Source organism: Megachile rotundata, chromosome 15 (assembly GCF_050947335.1).
Source record: "Megachile rotundata isolate GNS110a chromosome 15, iyMegRotu1, whole genome shotgun sequence".
Lineage (NCBI taxonomy): Eukaryota > Metazoa > Arthropoda > Insecta > Hymenoptera > Megachilidae > Megachile > Megachile rotundata.
This window is the reverse complement of record NC_134997.1, coordinates 12,847,100-12,868,730: the sequence shown is the minus strand read 5'-3', so window position 1 is coordinate 12,868,730 and position 21,631 is coordinate 12,847,100. Positions and strand designations below refer to the sequence as shown.

The 21,631-nt window shown below is 46.1% G+C and overlaps 1 protein-coding gene across 18 annotated transcripts in view; it reads left to right on the top strand.

Annotated features, from left to right (window-relative positions):
• Positions 1 to 21,631, top strand: part of Kdm3 (Lysine demethylase 3) — a 137,233-nt gene that overhangs the window by 48,189 nt on the left and 67,413 nt on the right. For 14 of the 18 annotated variants that reach the window (XM_076540177.1, XM_076540175.1, XM_076540174.1 and 11 more), the window contains one exon: positions 6,316 to 6,351. The exons of the other annotated variants lie outside the window; for them this stretch is intronic. In XM_076540177.1, coding sequence (XP_076396292.1) covers positions 6,316 to 6,351 — 36 coding nt within the window. The remainder of the gene's footprint in view (positions 1 to 6,315; positions 6,352 to 21,631) is intronic. 18 annotated transcript variants of the gene reach the window in all.

The following is a 21,631-nucleotide window of genomic DNA, read 5'->3' as shown; positions in this document are numbered from 1 at the left end:
CGACAGCCCCAGGCAGTAGTTCGAAAGAGCCTAATGGTTTTCGCGAAGACCTCGAGGCTGGCAAAATTGCGGCCAGGTATCGCCGGAGGGGTCAGCGTTCCGAGAGTAAAATCGTCCCCAGAGGCGAAAGCGTGCCGCTCGTAAAATCACGCGCGAGGTTAAACTCACGCCGGCAGCAATTACTTTCGGCGCCGCGAACAGCGAGAATATTTTACGAGGTCGGCGAACGGAGAACTCGCGGAGAGCTAGGCCGAACGAGAGCAAACGGAGAGAGAGATGGAAAGGGGTCGTTAAACGACGAGAACGTAAGGTTCTCGTGTTTTGCTCGTGTACCCGGTTTCCCTTTTCCTTTTCGACTCTGCCCCTTTCTTGGGAACGCGAATCGCCGAATAACTGGTTACTCGAGTCATCAGGCATCCCTGACTTTAGCATCTTTCTCAGTATTTTCTCGAAATAGACAACGCGTTTCGGGAATGCAACCGAAAGGGATTCGACAAGTTTCTGCCTTTCCTTTTCTTGCCTTTTGAACCTGCGGATTTAGTTACGGTCATAAATTCTTCGAATTACGGATTCAAGTCGTCCTGGATTTTGGTAATCTTGTCTGTATCCAGTTCTTCAACCCTTTATAATATATTAAAAGTGCATTTGTTATAATCGTTTCTTCTTGTGTGCATCCAGTTTTTCAACCCTTTATAATAAATCAAAAATGTATTTGTCATAATCGTTTCTTCTTGTCTATATCCAGTTCTTCAACCCTTTATAATAAATTAAAAGTGCATTTGTTATAATCGTTTCTTCTTGTGTGCATCCAGTTTTTCAACCCTTTATAATAAATGAAAAGTGTATTTGTCATAATTGTTTCTTCTCGTCTGTATCCAGTTCTTCAACCCTTTATAATAAATTAAAAATGTATTCGTTATAATTGTTTCTTCTTGTCTGTATCCAGTTCTTCAACCCTTTATAATAAACTAAAAGTGCATTTGTTATAATCGTTTCTTCTTGTCTGTATCCAGTTCTTCAACCCTTTATAATAAACTAAAAATGTATTTGTCATAATCATTTCTTCTTGTGTGCATCCAGTTTTTCAACCCTTTATAATAAATTAAAAATGTATTTCTCATAATCGTTTCTTCTTGTCTGTACCCAGTTCTTCAACCCTTTATAATAAATGAAAACTGTATTTGTCATACACTCCACCCTGCTGCAATACACTTTAGAACCCCTCAGATAGGTGAAAGAAATGCAAAGCATCGTCACAAGCCTCGAATGCAGCGGTCACCTTTCGTACGTAAGCAGCCGCCTACGCGAGAAGCCGCTTCATTGACGAAAGTTACGTTTCTGTAAACGTGACAACGCGTTATCGATCGAATAATCGAGTTTCGAGGCGAACAAACTGGTCAAACCCGTCGTGCACGTTCCGCTTTCGACGAAAGGTCGATCGATGAAAATCGATCGAGCAGCTCGCGATCGTAGCTCGTTAAAGAGCTAAGTGCATCTGCACGCGTCTTGCAGCTGCGCACGCTTTCGCGTGCATTATGCATGCACGCGTTGCCGGGCGACGATGCGAGCCGGGCACGCCCACCGTTTTCAGCCGGCTCTCTCTACCTGGGATCGACTTTTATCCGTTCTCGACTCTTCACCGTTTAGCGACGATCCTGAAAGTTGCGATCGGTTAAAAACCGAGGCAATGCGTCGACTGGTTAATTAAGCTTTTTTATTTCGCGTCTTCGTTTTGATTCGGTTTCACGGATGTCCGTTTCATTTCCGTCTGTCCATCGGAATTCTACCTCTGACGGCTAGAAAAAAATATCTCTCGTTTATCCCACCCGGGCCGGGTTAGATAGTCGGACAAAATTGCGTTTTACCCCTTCCCTGTCTGCGCGAAAAATAAAAAAAACAAGAACGAGGAAATACTCGGTACGACCGTCGGCGAACAGCGAGGTAAACGAATGCGCGAAAAAACGATTGATCCTTAATGGAACGGGAAGTCCGATAAAATGGAAAATTTTTAGCAATTCTTTTCCGTTCGGAAATTGTTTGAAAGAAGCCTCCGCGATATTCGAGTCTTCGAAACTTGCTCGTTTTCGAGATTACGGTTACGGAGCGGCGGAAATCCTGCTGGCGTAAACAACGCCGCAATTAATTCGATATTCTCGCGATAATTTAACGCGAGTTGCATTATTTTGCCTCTCGCTTAATTCGTCCCACGGCTTCTCTCTTCTTCGATTCCCGTTGTAACCTTCTTTCGAGATAACGTTTCTAACGAAAACAAGAAGAGTATCAATGTCAGTTTCGAGAGTAATCGAACGGAGGGAAAACATGGAATGCAAAATTGCATCGTGTGGGCCGCTCACCCACACGGCAACGCGACACTTATCGGGATAGGAAAGCCCCGAGACACAGGAAAGGCTGTCCTAATTGCCAAGATCGACGTGAGTCAGCCTATTGTTACGCGGATTGTTCCTCGGAGACTCCAGACAAGCTACAGAGACTTTTTATTCCGAGGAAAGAGGCAGGAAACTTGAACGGTTTAACGCGTGCCGTGGGTGTCGATCACCTACACGGTTTAATATTCTCGGATCGTTAGAAATATGGAAAGGCATCTGTTCGGTAAGGACGAAATAGCTCTTATTTCGGAACGCGTAGGTGGACTCGTATTAGCACATAATGGATAACGCGGAGAAAGAAAGTACGCAACAAAATGTTTTCACCGTGTTCGTTTCCACGAAAAGCGAGCTTGACAGCGTAACCAATTAATAACGACGATACAATCCCGGCATAAATTACGAGATTTTAATTTTAAACTCGAGGCAGAAATACTCTTTGATTTTCTAACAATGTGTGCCGTCCTGTTATTAGTTAATTAATTTGCTCGGCTCGCGCTCTCCCTCGTTTCATTCGATTCCGGGGCACGGAAAGAGAAAAATTCGAAACGGCGCTCTGTAATTTATAAATGAAAACCGCGCACAATGGAACAATTCGTATTGTTGCAGCGAAGAAATTATTTATTCTTCCCAAGGGGCGGCGGCGGCGGGCGATAAATGCATATTTAACTCGGGTGTCGAGGTGAAATTGTGTGTGCGAACGACACCCGTTGCACAACCGTCTCTTGGCACCTATCGCGGTATCGTTCTTTGCTCTTCCTCCGCGAACAATGAGCCGTTTGTAATAGTTTTGTTCATCGATGTCGGATACCTGATGCTCCAACGAGATAACGCATTTCAGATTTCAATTAGCGGACCCCTTCCGGGTCGTAATTTCGGAGCCGCGCTTTAACCGTGTCTCGATTTACGTCGCTCGTTATCGAACGTCTAACGTTCTTGTTTTCCGCTCCAGAAGTCAGAGTGTAGAGTCAGAAAAGGAATAAATTAGGAACGGGTGGAACGAGTACCAGAAGAGAGTTTTGTAGGACTATTAAAGGCGCCGAGTCGTATTTACGAGGGATCCTCTTTAAGGCAGCCGCGGGGTTGGGAAAACGGGTCGATAACGCCGTCTCGAAACAACCCCCTTCCGGCAACCCCTCGTGCATTGTAACTACCGCCACAGCCTTGCCACGCGAGCCTACAAAGGAGAACGAGAGAGAGAAGGGACCGGAGGGGGATGCTCATTCAGAGTGGGCGCCGTGTTTATCGAAAGGGGTTGCTCGCGAGCCTGCAAACATCCCCAAACGGACGAGACACGTTCCTTCCTCCGTACTTGTTTCCGACGTACGGCAAATATATTATCGCAGCGTGCACCTTTTTCTCCCCGAATTCGACCACGATGTTCAAAGTACACCTATCCCGCTTCAAAGTGGACCGTAACTATTTGAACGAGGTAGATTGCCTCCTCTTTCCTAGGAACTTCCGGAAAGCCCCGATAGAAGGAAAACTGTTGGAACACGCGGAATTCGTGGCTCGATCGGGCCAGTCGAAATTACGCCGTAAACGGCGAATTATCGAAGTCGCCGGTTCAGCGTCCGCGGTTCACCGCCAATCTCGCTTCGCTTCTCGAGCTCGAAATTCTCTGACAGTCCCGACTTACTCTACCGCAAATCGAGTTTAGATCTTTCGCTCCTCTCGTCGCGCGTAATCAACTTCCCTTTGAACGATGCTCTGATTGCGACGAAAAACAAATTTCGTGCCATTTCGATTCGGTGTAAAATTGAAACCATAGAAGACATTCCTTGTTCTTTTCTTTCACCCCGTTAGAGCACAAGATGACTACTTATAACATTCCTTACCTTCCACAGGAAAATTTATCGAATTCTAGAACGAGCTATGATAATGTCGCGATACCTTTGCATTTTCGTGGCGCTAAATAAAAGGCAAGGATTTCGGTAGCGGCAACAATCGCGTCATCGATAAAAAGGGGCAAAGTGGCAAGGAATCTCCGTGAATATCGGTGCGGCACGCTCGACAAACATTTGTCGCCGAACGTTTCAACCGATTCGTGTTTTCCCTTGCCTTTCCTTCCGTGTTTTCCCTCGCGTCAACGATTCGCCACGTTTTCCGCTTGTTCCCGATCCTTCTCGAGAAAAGAATCCGTTAACGAGGTCGAGTTTTTTTTCTCATATCGAAACGATTCCGACGCTTCGAATTTTCCTAGGTTTATTGCTTTAACAATTTCGAAGCACGCGTTTATCGATGAAATATTATTTCGCAGGAAAACCGATGGAGTTGATAACGCGTTTATTTTTCGAGAGTCTCGGAGTTGCCATTCCCCTTGACTTTTATGCCTCTTTTTCTCCGGGCCGTTTCTCTCGCTCCCTCCTTTTTTCCTCTTTGTCAGCGGAGAAAAACCGTGACGGCTGATTTATGCGGCTCTTCTTGGATTACCATGTTGAAGTTCTCTCCTTGGCCTTGTTTGGAACGCTTCAAGACACACAGCTGGACTTTAGCATTTGGGACAGGAAGCTGAGAAATTTCCTAACGTCCTTTGACCTTTCGAACCTTCTTTTCCCAGCTATTGACCGAGCATTTAATGGTCTGATTTCGCATATGAACATTCGCAAACGAGAAGCACTTTTTTAACCTTGAATTCACGAGGAATATGTTCCCATAATGACCTTGTTCGCTTCCGTTCTGTCTAATTGCTCGATGGACATCGCTACATAACTTGTACCATCGTTATCGTCGTCAACTACTCCAATCTTCCTCGGTGTAGGGATAATTCGTGCTCGTTTTTAATCGTCGGGGAATCGGTTTCCGAAGCTGGGTTGAATGAGACGTGGAAAGGAGAGCGAGGAGAGCGTGAGAGAACCGCGGCACGATATCGCAGCTGCGACAGCAACCGGTTTGATAATGACGCGTTGAGCGAGTAAACGAGATAGCCTCGAGAATGCTGGCGCTGTCGGGCTGCTTCGAGCCAGCAAAAAACAGACTTCTTTGCTGTTCGATGCATCGCGCCATGACCGTTAACCCTTTCAACGATTCGTAATGCCAGCCGACCACCTGGACCTCGCGTATGCTTTTTTTCCAAACTATTTCCTTCTCGAAAGGTCAACCGGTCGAAAATCTTCCTTTTGCGAATTACGTAACGCGTGTGAAACGTAAAGCGTAAATTGCCAGCGAATTGGTCAAAGCGTCGTCAAGGTCTTCGAATTGTCTATCGATAATAGCCTTCGATTAAATTTACCGGTGATTTTAAGGAACCTTTGTAACGCCCGAATTTCGAACGGCGTGTAAAAATAGCACGGCAGGTGTTTGAACATCTGGAGCTCCGTAGCGCACCGTTTATAATCTGAAACTTTTACTTATCGAGGTATTCCTGGCATTCGAGTACCCTCGAATCCTTGACCGCCTTCGAGCAAGCTCATTCCATATTCTCTCCGCTGTTTTTCATTTTGTCCATCGATTTCTACCGCGCGATTTATGTCTCTGGGATAAGGCGCAGCTTGCAGGCTTCTAATCTGAATTTACATCGAGAGTTTCGGCGGCGTAAACGGTCCAAAGAAACGTAGAGTCGGCAAATTAGGGTCTTGTGATACCGGAGCTTTCCCGAGCAGGTGAAACACGTATGAATCGCGTGACTCACGCGTTCCACCTTGAGCAAATTATTCTTTGCGTAACGCTAGCCGCGAGTAATTGCCGCACGATAAGAATGCCTCGTATCGATCCTCCTAATTGCTCCTCTTCGAAGATCGTGTCGATTATCCGGTAACAAAGATAACTATTTCGATTTCTTGGGGCCTTGAACACCTGGCTCGAAGCTCTGAATCTTTTATATCGCGATCTCGCTAATTAACTTATTTGAAACGAGTTAATTCGTGACCCAGGTCAGTACGCGAATTTCACCCCGACTTAATCCAATAACCTTAACGTCTTCTCGTTTCAGGTAAATATGCAGAGTCCTTAAGGGCCAATTTTCTCGGTAAGTCGAGTTGCAAAGTTCTCACAGAATTTACGAATAAGCTAGATTTCTGCTGAAATCGATAAATTATTTTTACCGTGCATCGATTAATCGTTCCGAAGCGTTATAAGGTTTATCGACGTCGTTACTTTCAATCTTATCGCCGCGACGATTCATAAAATCCAACGATCGCGTCACGTTACGAACGTCCTCGTTTCATCGACGGTCTCGTAAAACGTAGAAAGCACGGAGTACTATCCGTCCAAAGTCCACAGCCGATAAACGCGTATCGTCCATAGACACAATAAAACGACGTTTATTTTAAAGCAGAACTTTCGACCGAGCGTTAAGCTTTAAACAAAGAGTAAACCGCTTGGTACCTGTGCGAATATTTTATGGTATTTGCGATGTATCGACATCTCGAATCACCGCTAGTGTTAAAGGATTACGTCCGGAAAAGCAACATCGGATGAAAGCTGAAAATATTTCACCTCGTCGAATCAGTTATTGTCAAACCGGCAAAAATTGCGTAATTTTTTTTCTCGCTCTCGACAAGGTTCTGGGGTGCGATGAACCGAACGTATCGTCGAGATAACCCTGCCTTTCTCCCCGTAAATAGCTCGAGTCCTCGGGGTTATCGGTTTCACCGAGCCTGCAACGAAATCGCTAGTTTCCGGGTAACGCGATCACCGACTCGACGATCGCTTTGCAAAAACCGTATTTCGCGAACGGGTTATATGGAGCAAAAGCGCGTCGAACAAATTAGAGTAAATGATGTATAAAAACCTATTAAAACTTGGTATATGGACGCGCAATTAGAACTAGACTGTTCATCGATACCTGAAGTACAGGCCTCAAACTCTAATTAAATAATTGTAAAGCATGTAGACTTTTCCAAAAAAGATACAGACACTGTCAATGCTTTAACCCTTTGCGCTCGAGAGGCGCCTCTTAGGCGGCATTCGATTTAATACAATAATTTAAAAGAAGCATTATTTAATTAATTCTATAATAGTGCTTATGTGATGTATAAACATGAAATAGACAATCGTGGAAAGTATTAGTAGAGAAATAATAACTTCAAAAGAAGTCATTTAACATTTTAATTAATATTTTAAAGTTGCTGTTTGCAAACAGTAAAATTATCTTCGAGTGCAAAGGGTTAAACTCTTCCCATGCTTTGACGAGTCTCCTAACGCACTTACAGCTCGAATATGACGAACCTTACTCAAATTTTGAGACTCAACTTGAAATTTCCAACTATAAGTTGCATTATCAAGACTCCCTGTAAAATACAGAAAAGTTGAGAATCTGATTTTATCGGTCAACATTTTTTCTCCCCATTTAATCGTTTCCTGTTCCGACTTTCACCTACGCTAATTAATTACCTCGCTCCTAAGTCGAGTAGAATTTTTGCCCGATCGAAAACCGTACTCGTTTAAACTAAACAAATAAGTAAATAGCTCGGAACCTCATAAATATTCCATTATTCCGTGTCTCGTATAACCTTGCGTTTCAATTACATCGGCCAAGCGAATATGCATGGCTCGCGAACAATTCGTGCAAACAATTCGCTTCCTTCGAAGGGTCTTCGCACGGACGTACTAAAATTCGCTGCGCGTGGCAAACACGATAAACAAATATCGAGAGCAACGAAATCGGAGAAAATGTTCGGAGATTGTATCCCTCGGGGTTGCGAGTTGTCGGACGAGATTTCGGAAGAGCCCCGATGAAGGCAGGTCCGGGACGGGTTTCGACGTTGACGAAGCAAAAGCCCTCGATCGTCGATTCTCCATCGGGAGCCCTTTATTCCCTCGGGTAGACGCGGGGAGAGGTCAATGCACAGAGGAACCTGTTCTCCGTAACAGGTACCGAATCAAGTTTTCCTTCTTCCAAGCGATTCGTTCAACCGTCCGATTTTTAGCGTCGGGCAACCTGCTTCTCGCGCGCGTCTACCCACTTTCGAATCGAAAATCTATCGGAGGAAACGCGTAAATAACGGAAAGTAAATTGGTATATCGCAGCTGCTCGTACGTTGCTCCGTTCGGGTCACTGGAGCCGCGATTAAAATTGTTTTCAATGAAACGAATCGGTAAAGGAGATAAGTAGCCTGGTCCCTCGGCACGCTGTTATTTCCAAGTCGAAAGACGCGGCAGATAGAGGAAGAAAAATCGTCGGTTAAATAAACAGGCGTTATCGATCGACACTTCCGTTAGCCGTTTTTAAATTACCGGTTCTGTAAATACGAATCGGGTCGAAGTTGGAATCGCGAGAAGGGTAAACGTCGAACGACCGCAAGAAGCCGGAGCAATTTCGATAATTGTATTCAACCGGCGTGTTTGGCTCTCGGAGAGGATCCTTTCTTCGGTCCCGCTAGAAAGAAAGCGTTCGTTGGTTGGCTCGCGAAAAAAGAAGAGCGAGCGGCTCGTTCACGATGCAGCCGGAAACAGGTTTCGGGCCTCTTAAATGGCTGGCAGCTCGCCAGCCTGCTCGTAATACGTCTGCGACTAATGCTTCTCTCCCGCTCTTCTCCCTTTCCGTTTCTTTTAACGGCCTCGGTTCTCTATACTCTGTCCAGTCCGTGCGTTAATTCTCGTCGCGGAGCCCTCTCGTAAACAGCTCGTTTTTATCGCCTTGGCCCGATGAGGCTCGACGAGTTGACGACCTTGAGTGCTCGCCTCGATATTAACCCTTATGGACGCAACGAAAAACCTCGATCGAACCTCGAAGATAGAAACGAAGAGTCTCGATCCGCTCGGCTGCTTAACGATGTAATTCGCGGTGGCCGATAACGACCACCCTTACGCAACGCGCGGAGCTTCGAGTGGCGGCAATTAGGGTAATTGCATTCCGCGTAGAAGAACGTGGGCGAACGAGGAAAACAGGCGAACGAGAAACCGTGCGCGGAGGGGAACGCGAAGCGATTTGCAAGTCAAACGACCCCTCTCCGCCTTTCAAACCGTCTTCTTCCTAACCCGTCGCCTCGTGCTGCACGCCGAGCGGAAAAAGCACGGAAAATCCGTGGAACGAGACGAGAGTTTTGTAACGAGCGGATGCCCGGCCTCTTCTGAAGAACGACTCGACGGGATTATTTCTGCTCGACGTCGCGTCGTCGAGGAAACGATCCACCTTCGTCCCTTTCATTTCCCGGATAATCCGTAAATAGTTCGCGTTAGAAAGGATTAATAGCGACGGATCATTAAGGAAGCGATTACATCTTTCACAGTTATCGTTTATAGAGAACCTCCGAATTCCTAGGAGTAGCTTTGCTCGAATTCTCCGTCCTTTTCGCCCTTTTCGTTCTCTCGTGGAGTGGCGTCGGTCGGCTCTCGTCAAAGGACGAAAAAGGCGAAGGTCGAGACGCGGGGAGAGAAAACCGGTTTTTAAATGGGCGCCGTAATTATTTCCCTCCGGTCGAACCGGTGGAATACCGCAGGATTTCTGGTCGATGTGTAACCGGCTGGCTAGGCCATTAAAGCTATGCAAAAGGATGAGCCGGTGCCGTTGTCCTTCTCTCCGGGTGCTCTCCGGGTGCTCTCGTGCTCCATTCGATTAGGAGGCTCGTTCGAAAACGCTTCGACCGATGAACCTCCTATTCAGAGACAAGAATTGCTCGTAAAAGCTTCGAGAGCGATTTTCTTTTCAAGTCGACGTGCCTCCGGTACTGCTTTACCCCTCGTTGTATGATTAGTTTATCAATCAGAAGTGTTAAATTATTAATAAATTTAGCTTATTGTCATCTTACAGTGCTAGAAATGTACGATGTTAGAAACAAAAATAATTGAAAAATGCACTTCGTGTTGTTCATAAAATGCAAACGTTCGTAATTGGTATACGATCCCTGAATTATTAGTTAATCTTAAAGTTAAAATGTGTATTGTTCAAGTGTGTAATTAAAAGTGTGTCATTTATTTTGATTTTCTCCTATCTTGATTATTTATCAAGAACCATTAACTACAATAGTATTAAAATTATTAAAGAAAGTCCAAATATTAACTATGTTATATTCAGTGGTCTTTGATTATACAGAACTTGAACTTTATACTTGAACTTCGAAGTAAAATATTGTCAAAATACTGCAAGGGGTTAAAAATAAGTAGCGGCGTAAAGAGAGGTTAATCGGTTTTATTATCCAAGAAGCGTGCTCGAAACGCGTCGATTCTTCGAAACTTCGAATACCCCGAGATTCCTAGGAACGTCGTGTTCGTGCATCGTGATACGGTATTAAAGCGAACCGAAATAGTCGGTGAACACACGCGCGTACGCGTAGCGAAGAGATAATAAGAGCGTGCGTCGTCCGTCTCGCGCATCCTCGACTGTCGCTGCATTTTAATGCGCTCCACGTTCCGGTGACTTTGCAGGGGATATTCAAGATTATTGCCCTCGCTCCCTTTACACGAGGAAGGACATTCGAGCCGGGGATTGCGTTTCTCGCACGTGTGTACCAGACGTCCCCTACGCTGTTTTCCCCTCGAATTCTTTCGCGACACGATCGTTGATGCGACGACACGGAAGCACCGTGCTTGCATTTAATACCGGGGATCGATCGCGCGGGATAAAAAGCCGTCGAGCAGAAATTGAGCCGTCGCGAACAAGCGCCGATACCAACCCGATTATCGGACCGCGAACCTTTCGACTCGTTTTACGCGCGGAAAATTTGCCGTGTTCGAGGATCGATCGCTCGGTCATTTTTCTCCGACCCTCGACAAAACGAGACTGCTATCCAGATCGCGGGCACGGATATCTGACTAAAGTCACGCGATCGTAATGCGGTGCCATTAACCCAGAATTCCTGGGGCACGAGGACGTAGGAAGAACTCCGTCTCCTCTTTCCCCTTCCTCGCCTTCTTTTCTCCTCCTTGCCGTTGTCTTTCTTTCTCTTTCCGTTTCCCCGGCTCGACCGCTCGTCGGACCTATTTTGCCGTGGATGGAATTTCAAGACGGAACGGGAGTTAACCTTGAAGAGGTATGCCGACTCCACTGACCGAGGAGGGTTTAGAATTACCTCTTCTCTTTCCGACGGTCGTCGGAGGGCGGGGACACCGCTGCACGGAGCTTCTCCTCCCTAGGGACGTATCCGGATCCCCTTTTCTTCCCTTTCTGGTCCGCGCTGCTTCTCCTTTATCCTCGGACCCTACTTGGAAGCGAGTCGATTCTTCGACGTTAAAGGGCGTCGTTACAATTTCTGTCGGAAGATTACGATCGGTCGGAACGTCGCGAGAACTCGTCTTTTATCCTCTTCCTCCACGGAATCTTTCCCGTTCCGTTTCCACTCGGTCACGCTTCTTCACGAATTACGAACTAACCTTTATGATGAACATAGCTTGCTAGGTTTCATCCGCTCTTTTGTTGTATGAAAACTTGTACTCTACAAATTTTATTTCTGCTCGACAAGGTAGAATTTTGGTTCATTGTATTTTCTTCTCTAGTTTACCTACAGGTTAGATTAGGTAGTAGGTCTTTAGATGCAGAGATGGGATAAATAGAAGTATGTGTGATCCATCGGGGTTTGAGTACCAGCGAGAAAGTCTCGACGTCCTGCGCCGTCTAGCGGCGTCGCCGCAAACCTCGGCAAGAAAAAAGTTCCTAATTCCAGGCCGAGCAGTTTCCTCGGCCCCTGGAGTACGTGAGAGAATATCTCGTTGTCGGCGATGAAAATAACAGAGAGAGGGAACAAGGTCGATTCGGGCCACGGTTGTTAAAGCTCCCTCGAGAGGAGAGAACGGCTGACCGTAGGAACGCGAGGCACCGTGTCTCGAGTCCTGTGCTCCCCTATGGGTTGCTTCGCAGCCCACTCGCGGAATCACGATCGATCGGATCGTGGGCGGTCCGAGGGAGAAACACGGTGCAACGGCGTCGAGATTCGGCGAAAACGGGTCTGCCAGGATGCAGCGGCAGCGGTAAAAAAACCGGTTTGTACGCGCGGCTGAAACACGAGGACGCTTCTCGCGGGAGAAGAACGCTCGCGGCAGGTACACGACCGCGGGAGAGAGCAAAACAAACGCATCCGTGATGTCCAGTCACGAAGCGTGCAGGTTGGAAAAAAAGAAATTGATCGGGCTGTACCGTACCGACCATTACGAGTCGTTAACGCGAACGATGGAGACTTTGCTTCTTCTTTTTCTCGGTTCGCGTCGAAACGAGGTTAATTCTAGTTGCATAACTCGGTGAAATATGCGTCTCTTCGTCGCGACTGTCGGAGTTGTTATCGAAGATTGCCCGATTCGACCGTAAACTCTCGGACGAAGTTGTTCTAAGGCCAACGACTCTTTTACGCGCAGCGTGTATTTCGAGAGTACACCTTGGCGATCCTTTGATACCGTTAATATACGACTGCGAGATCGTTGCACGCTCCGCCCACGCTAATCCCCCAAAATTATTACCATACTCGCGAGAACGCCTCCGCGAACGGTAATTTACGTTCGCTCGATTTTGCTGCTCGAAAAAGAATTTCAAGGATCTTTACCTACGGTGTAGGAACCGAAATTCGGTGCTTTAACGCAAGATCGACTTGACGTAAAGTTTAATCCGTAAAAAGCGCGATAACGGATACCTCCTTATCCGACAAGCACCCGCGTAAACGACCGTATCTCGTGGCTCGTAAAGCTTACGGTATCGGCTCGCCGTTACAGAGTTACAGCGTTACAAGGCGTCCGATGCGTCGGTTATCGCGAGACCAGCATAGTTCAATTAGGACAGCAATTACGGCGGACCTGTTAGTCCTGCGATTTGCTCGCGACTTATCGTTTCGGCGGAGAGGAATAGTACCTCCCATCGCAAATCGTACCTCTTATTCACAAACATCCGTCTCGAACAACCCCGTTCAAGGGGTTGTAAAGAGAAAATTTGCCTTCAAAAATTCGACTACCAGGCATAGACGGTAAATTTGCGTAAAAGTCTTTATCAGTTTTCCTCGTCGAGTCCGATACAACGTATCTGATCGATAATACGTTGTCGACCTTCCGCCTCAAACGGGAACCGTCGAGCGCAATTAACGACTCGGATAGAATTGCAAATGATTTTCTTGGAGTTTTATCGAGCAATTTTTACGCGAGGGTACGGTGAAGAGACCTCGTACTTGTCGATTGAATTAACTGCATTTTAAACAGTCGATGTCCTTCGATTTCCGTACGAAAAAGAGGTTATTTTTACTCTACGGTTTCCTGAACGGTTAATCTTACACGATTGTCGTCGAAACAGAGGTGCAATTGTAACGAGAGGTAAAATTCAATCGTCGCACAACGGGTCGGAGTATTAAGGGTTCAAGAAAAAAGAGACGTGTTCCGGTCATTTTCGACTTATTGCAACTGCAGCAAAGATTAATCTTGCGAACCGAAAAAAGGACAAGCTAGCGATCAATCAATCAGAGGTTCGCAATTGCCCATAGTGTACGTTATGCAGAAGAAAACGTTTCACCGAGCATCTTTCCTTATCGAGGCGATCGTTCACCTCGAACTTTACAGTCTCGCCAGCTGATCCGTTTCTCGAACGATTCTGAACTCGAACGTGACGTACCGTCGAAATTTCGCGTTTGGCGAATACGTTAATCACTTTGTTATTCGCTACACGGCGTTAATCTCCGGCTCGATGGTTTTGCTTTGGCTACAATGAAACATTCTTTTGATTGTTTGGACACGGTGGTATTTTAGTAGAACGTAAAGTCGGAAGGGAGAGGTACCGACAAAAGGCAGACGCAAAGCGTAAACGGAGCGATGAAATATCGCGTTAAAAAACAATTTACGAACTCGATAAAATATACGAATTCGAAAGCGTGTTCGATAGCGCTCGAATGCTCTAGTTTTCGCCCGGGTTCCTCCGGTGATATTTAAGTCGACTCTCGATCCTCAAAAATGAATCGGGATCGCGCTAAGTGGAAACAACCGTATTTTGTGACGCGATGATCACTGCAGCTAAGAGGGATTACCTTCGACTGAAAACCTAGTCTGGATTCTCGGGTAATGTGCTGCACAAACTCTTAATACCGTTCGATCCGATTAAAGTCAGCGAAGCCTTTGAAGCGACACCAGCTATACGAGACAAGTGACAAGGCGCTGTGTCGCTCAAAAACGCGTACGATCGTTTTCCTTGATCTCTGATTTCGATCGTGATTATGAATTTCTGTGAAGCTCCGATCTCTACCTGTTGTTGCTTTCAATCGAAAACCGTGTCTCCAACGCGTTTCGATCGCCAATTCGATGGTAACCGAATTACTCGGCAAAGACCACGAATTAAAGCGCGTGCTCGACGGAGCACGAAACGAAAACAATCCCTGGGGATACGAGCCCCGCTCCGCTCTAACGCGTGCAAAGAAACGAGAAAAGCAGCAGGTGGTGTTCGGAATTTAAACGCGGTTTCGAGTGGCCCTGCTCGAATTCCAAAGACGGAGTCGAAATTTCAAACGCCGAACGCGTCTGCCAGTTTGTCCAACCTCGAATTCCATTTTATCCCGAGGCGTCGGTTATTTCGTCCACGTACGTATAAATCGAGGATTCCTCGAGTCAATTAACCGAGTTCGATCGAAAGCAATTATCCGAGCACCGTTTTCTTATGAAGACATTAACTCCGCCGAAACGGGTAGGCGCGTTCGGAATTCCCCCTTAGAAACCCGAGGGGTTGCGTGGTCGCGTCAGAAAAGACGCGGGTGCACGAACAAAAACACGCGGGGAACGAGAGGACCCTCGGGGAACCCAGAAGCGGTCGTCCTTCGACGAAATAATTGCGGAACACGAGCCAGCTCTCTTGCCATTTAATGACGGTATTCGCCGCGCGTACACCGTGCAGTCGTTATCCTCGATTTATGGCCAGACCTGGCCTGAATCCTTATGCGGCGTTCGGTCCGCTGGAAAGGATAGTGGACGCTCTAAAGGAAGAGCCGGAGGAAACTTCGGTTATGGCCGTTAGACTGGCGCCTTCTGATCGATACCTGATAAACGTTTTCCCGAACCATTTTCACCCGCCGATATAGAATTATTCAATTTTTATTCGATTCCGAAACCTTCGGCGTTTAAAAGCGTAGCGACGAGAAAAAGTTTGGAAGCGATCCAACTTAGACCGCCTGTTTTTTAGTCTCGCAGAATTCTAGTCTCCGTCTCCGTGTTTCTTTTTTCGTTCTCCGGGAAAAATTTATTCGTTTATTTTGCCCGTGCAACGACTCGCAACATAACTTTCTCGTTCGGAAATCTTGAATTTCCACGAAACTGCTCCCCTTTTCGAGCGCTCTTTCGACATCTGGGCTCCAAAGTTGTTCAACTGCTCCGAAATGTTCAACCCGTGAAACACGAAACCAAGAGGAGTTGCACGGATCGTCTGTCGCGACGGAACCTTGGACTCGTCTGCTCCGAAGGACGTGTACGTATCGGTCAGATACACGCAACAACGAACCTTCTGTTCTCGCGTGCACGTGTCCCTTTGTGCAACGTGGCTGGGAACGAAAACATCGGGCCATTTAAACTTTACTATAACATACTACCTCAATGCGAATATGTGACAAGTTGTGGACATTCGCTCGAAAATTCACGGTACCTGATAGGTACATAGAGGAACTATCTAGGTAGCAGATAGGTAGAACATGGTCTTTTAGGACAGCGTTAAAATCCGTGTATTCAAGAAATCACGTCAAACTAACGTTATCAAAATTACGCACTCTGGTGCAACTCGGTAGAACAAAAATATCCTCGAAGAATTAGAGTCTTTTCTCGGACGAAATCTTGTCATCTAATTCGACAATCATCTCGCGAGATCATCGTCGAAAAGTTCTGTAAGTCCAGGAGAATCGGTGTTAAGCTCCAGCGAATTAGTTTCTTCTCAACGAGTTAGGGATTTGGAGGGTGACGCTGCAACTGCAGGCTCGGACATTTTGCAAACACGGGCTCTCGGAGAGCGAAACGGTTTCACGGTCGATCCAGAAAGCCGAGATGGGAGAAATAACAATGACGGGTAAGCCCGTGGTAAATGTTTATCTTTCCTAATTAAATGAAATCCTACCACTTTGGTGCTTTCGAGTGCGCGCAGAGGACCTGACATCGACGATGCAGAAAGAGATTAAGAGTTTAAGAGTTGTCAATAAAATGTATTGCAACAGTGTGCAGCATTTTTCATTCGTTACAAGTAAACATAAGACAATGAACCGTTTATTTTGAAAGTTTAAGTTCATTTGCGTCAATATGCATTATTTTAGTTAAATCGTCTATAACAAATCTGTATAATCAATGGGTAAAAAAATTGCTAAATTGTCTTGACATAATTGCCAGTCTTGAAATATATACTAACCTTTAATTTTCTCAAAATAAATGAAAATGAACTTTCAAAATGAACGCTCCATATATTCAGTCAATCTATTTATCTGAATTATTTATGAGATCCAAGAGACATCGCGACACGTTCGACATAGCGCAAAGAGTTAAAAGAACAAATAGACGTAAAATTTTTGCAGGTCTCGTGTTTCTTATTAACGAAACTAGGTTGTCTGTTTCCGAACGAATGACGCTTATCGCGTGGAAAGTAAAGCAGCGCAGATATGCATCTCTCGCTTTTCCAAAGCGTGAGCTAATGAAATTCTCGTCACGAAAGTCGGCGAAAATTGCCTGCTTAACAATTGGGCCACACTCGTGACCGTAGGTAGACGCGTCGCGTTACGGAAACGAGCGAAGAGGTAAGAGAGCGAGGAAAAGACGATTCCGGTCACGGTACGATAAGATCGACGTTACTCGCGGATTTTATACGCGTGTCCAGCAGATGCACGAGCCGCTACGTGCACGCAACTGCGTGTTTTCATGCGCGGCCAAAGCGTGTAACGCTCGTGTAGCGCCGTGATTAGACACGCCACGGGCTTCGCAGAACCGGTTCTCCTTTTTTCTTCTTCCTCTTCTCCAGATGCTTCTCCTTTCTCTCCGTCTCGATTCTGGGTCGAACGCGAGAAGATGGCGAGACTCGCAAAAAGACTCGCGTTTCGTCGCGACTTTCTCCTTGCGTAATCGAACGAGACTTTCTTCCTCTCTGGAAAACTTGTCGCTGCAAGAATCTTTGCATCTCGTTGAAAGTTGGACGCGTAATCGCCGAATAAGAATCGCGAGCTTTGCGCAAGGTCGTGCCTCCGGAGATTCGATATGGCGCCGACGTCCGCCTCGTACACGCTCGGAATCCGAGAAATCCGCGTTGGATGGAGTCCAACGGTTTCCGACCGAATTACGTCCCCGGTACATTAACGCCGAGGAACTATCGACGAGCTCGGTAAATCCGTATTTGGCATAGCAGACTTTTTTCGCCGTCGAGAAAACGGAGCATGCTTTATGCTCGTAGGAACTGAAGCGATTATACGAGGCCGCGAAGCGGATAAATAGAGAGATAGAGGCTTACGTAACGATTCGACGCGGTCGTTTTTCTTTCAATTTACAAGTCGATAGAGAGGCGATTTCCGAGAAAGTTTACGGTTAGAGGTAAAGCGTGCAGCAACTGTGCAAATACGGGAAGACGAAGAAAGGGAAGATATAAAATAGTTTGTTCCGTTATCGAACGAAAATATTGACTCGTCGCGATAAGATACGACTGCCGGTCGATCGTTGGCGGCTTCGATAACGTTATTGCTCGTTCATTAACGAATATCGCGTCGCAACGTAATTTTCCATTCACGTGTTTCAATTGCGATGACACATCGCGTAACGAGTGTACGATAACGAGTCTGAAACCGTCCGAGGTGAAAACGTCGGTATCGTATCGGCTCAATTATTAATCCTTTAACGTACGCTTCTTTGTCGTTCGAGGAAAAATCGGACGTCTCGCGAAACAGATATCCTTATCGCAATTTTCATTCTTCGCTTTTCATCGAGTCATTCGATAAAACTTCGACCTCCACGTTCGACTCGTTAATCATCGAACGATAGTTTGTGCGTTATAAATAGCGCGGTATCGGAGCTTTTGTACGCTCTTACGTTTCCGATTGTAGTCCGCGCTTTAACGACGCGTTTTTCTCTCCGTTTCAAAAACCACAGTTTTTTTCCACGATATACAGTTCATCGAAAAACTTCTAACGCGTTTCGAATTAATGATAATTAATCCTTCTCCCTAATTTCGCGACAAACTTGCGCCTTGTCGTTGCAAACGCCATCGATCGAGATTGAATAGCGTGCGTCGAAGAAACACGAGAAATTACAGAATACGTCCCGTAAATAACGGCGGTGCAAGTTCGACGTAATAACCCTTAATTGCGATCCACGTACGCTAAACGTAGCCCACGAATCAAGGTGAAAGCGTATTATTAGTTGCGACACTAAATAACTGACCGTGGGCGTGTATTTTCCGTAATGGCGCAACAATAGAATCACGTATAGACGAATGGGCGAATCGAATTGACCACGATGCAGCATTCGAATTTTACGACCGCGTTTCCTTTTCGTTTTATATCGGTTTTTATGACTCCGGACGGATCGAACGAGCGGACTTGTTTCCAAGTAACGAGAAACGTTTCCCGTTTCTGCGAAAGGATTTCAATTTTTCATCGCTTCGTCGTTTTTGTATCGTAAATATAATGCTCGGTGCGCGAACTGGGACAACTCACATGTGCGTCAGGAGCGTCACATGTGCGTCATGAGTGCGTCACTAGTACGTCACAAGACTCGTTAAAATATTGCAAATTTTCAGCAGGTCCAAGAGATTCAAGGCCCCGAGACATCAAAACTGGTTTAAAACTTAATCCATAAATAAAATTTTGTTGAATCTCTGTCGCGAATAAAAGTCCCGAGAAGCAATAACGCATGGCAGGAAGATGGACCACTATTCCAGTAGCATGAATCGCGAACAAAAGAAGGCTGCTCGATATCGCCGAGGCGCACGATCATTGTCCGACGCGGAAACTAGCACGCGTCGTGCATTTTCCTTCGCAATCCCGTATAAAGCCGAAACAACGTGGACAGGGACGTAGATAGCTTCGTGCACGTGTCCCAGCAAAGGGACAATGCCGGTGAATCCCACCGGCACTTACTCTCCTCTCTCTTTCTTCGTTTTACCCGCTTTCCTCTCGCAGAGCGTGTACGCTTCGGCGAGCCTCGACACGCAAATAGTCGAGAGAGCGGTGAGCCGGTTCAACGCGTGTAACGGATACATACGTGTGCGTGTGCATAACCACTATACTCCGTGTCCCGCATAAGTCACACCTCGATATCGAATCATTCATTCTACACGGTTCTCTATACTTTTGTCTGAAACGATGTGGACGTAAAGTATGAACGTTTAACACGTACATTTCACAGTACATATGTATATGTTCAACACGTATTCGTGTAATGCAAGAGTTCGATATTACGGGGAACAATTATCGGCTGCACCGACTTTCAGAGTTATCAGAGCTTTCGGAGCAATGTGAAGAGCAATTATCGTGATGGAAAGTCGAGTTTCGATTGTATACCCGTCAATCTTGTTTTAACATGACTCACAGACAGTTTAATACAAGAAGTTAAAATAAATATTTTGTAAGCAAGTCTATAATTACAGAAGTGGCAATTAATAATGATGTGAAACTTTGTAACCAAGAGGTCCTCGACTTTGTAAAGTCCGATTCGAAAGGAACACCCTGTAGGAGCAGCCCCTCCCCGATTCTATGCGTCTATACAAGCCCAGTTCCGAGTAGCGTGTCTGGCATCTTCGTATATAGCGTGGTGGCGTGGGCTTCGCGGCTGGCATGCATTATTCACGAAGTAGTCGCAAGCTGAACCCGGCTTCTGGCCCCGACTCTGAATCTACCAGCGTGATTCTCCCCTTCCCGAGACCGGAGATCATGCCACACGAATTTCCTACGAGATGCTTACTCTCCCCCATTAACCGCTGTTACATAAACGAATTCTTCGAAAGGTAATAAAGTCGAGAGTCTGCGGAAAACTTTCGTCGAAAGTTCGCTACGGGTTTCGGCTAGCTCCATTCAACGCCCGTGAAAAGTATTCTCGCGATTTTAATGCAGCGATCCTGGAATCCGTAGATTCTCTTCGCGCTACCCGTTCATTCGCCAATTATAATTCCAGCGAGTTTTTGTTACACGTTCGGCCGACTCGTAAATTAACCGTCGAGTTAAGAACGGAGCCGATGCAACGCGTATTTGTACCATTGTGCTACCTCTGCCCGCAGAGAGAAAAAGAGTTTGCTTAATTACGCTAACGAGGACGTTTTGACCGGTTCCTCTCTAATGTCGCTGACCCTGCGCTCTTACTTTTCTTGTGGTTCCTCGATCGTATGCATTTTGCCACCTATTATAAATTAACCACTTTTGATTTCTTTCGAGCTAATTAATTATTGCAAAGTTAAGGCAAATTAGGAATATGTCAGGTGTATTTTTGATCCTTGATGATCTCTCCTTTAGACTCCAAACTCAGTTGTGACATTATATGTCAAAGAGTTAAACGATTAGAATATGAACGTAATGTTGAGTTTCGCACTCATGACGCACTTGTGACACTCGTGACGCACTGGTGGCACTCCTGACGCACCGGTGACACTCGCGACGCACTGGTGGCACTCGTGACGCACTCATGACGCACTGGTGACACTCGTGACGCATTCATGACGCACTCACGACGCACTTGTGACACTCATGACGCACTCTTGACGCACTCGTGACGTACTCCTTCAGCTAAGATTAATTTTACTCGAATTTGGAACTCAAGTCCAACTATTTGCATAATCAATTGATACCAAAGTGACATACTTCAACTATCTTTGTCTGTAATATCGTAGCTTCTGTCTGACACAGCTAAGAAATAATAGGGGTTAAGAAGATCGTAGTTTGAGAAGAAAATCTGGCGGAAAATATAGTGATAATTTGTAGTTTTAGAAACTTGTATCGAATTTCATGTGGAGACGTTAATAGCGCGAATTAAAGGACGGATCTGCCGACGCGTGTCGCCCGTGTTGGCAAGTTGCGGCTTTCGCTGAAACGCAAAGTTCACGGTTTGGGGAGCTAGGCGGAATTTCAAAGAACTCGAGCAACTTTGAAGTTCACGGATAAACTGACGTTAACTCGTCCAACAACGCGGCTGAATACCTAGTCGTCGCAGTTTCGCCCGATTACAGGATGGCGAACGTGTTTTTCGCCGCTCGAAACACGAGCAGACTGTTCCGTGAAGTTGTGTGCCAGTTTCCTGCAAACTCGACGCGCTCTAAAGTTTGCTGTCGCAACTTGAGATTGGTCACGTCGAGTCGAAATTCGGATACCCGTTATTTTTTCCAAGTTTAATCCGCTGGCTTATAACAGCGTGACGCACGTGACGAGTCTCGCTTAAATTTTAAATACTTGCAGTTTAGGTCCAATTTGTGTAGC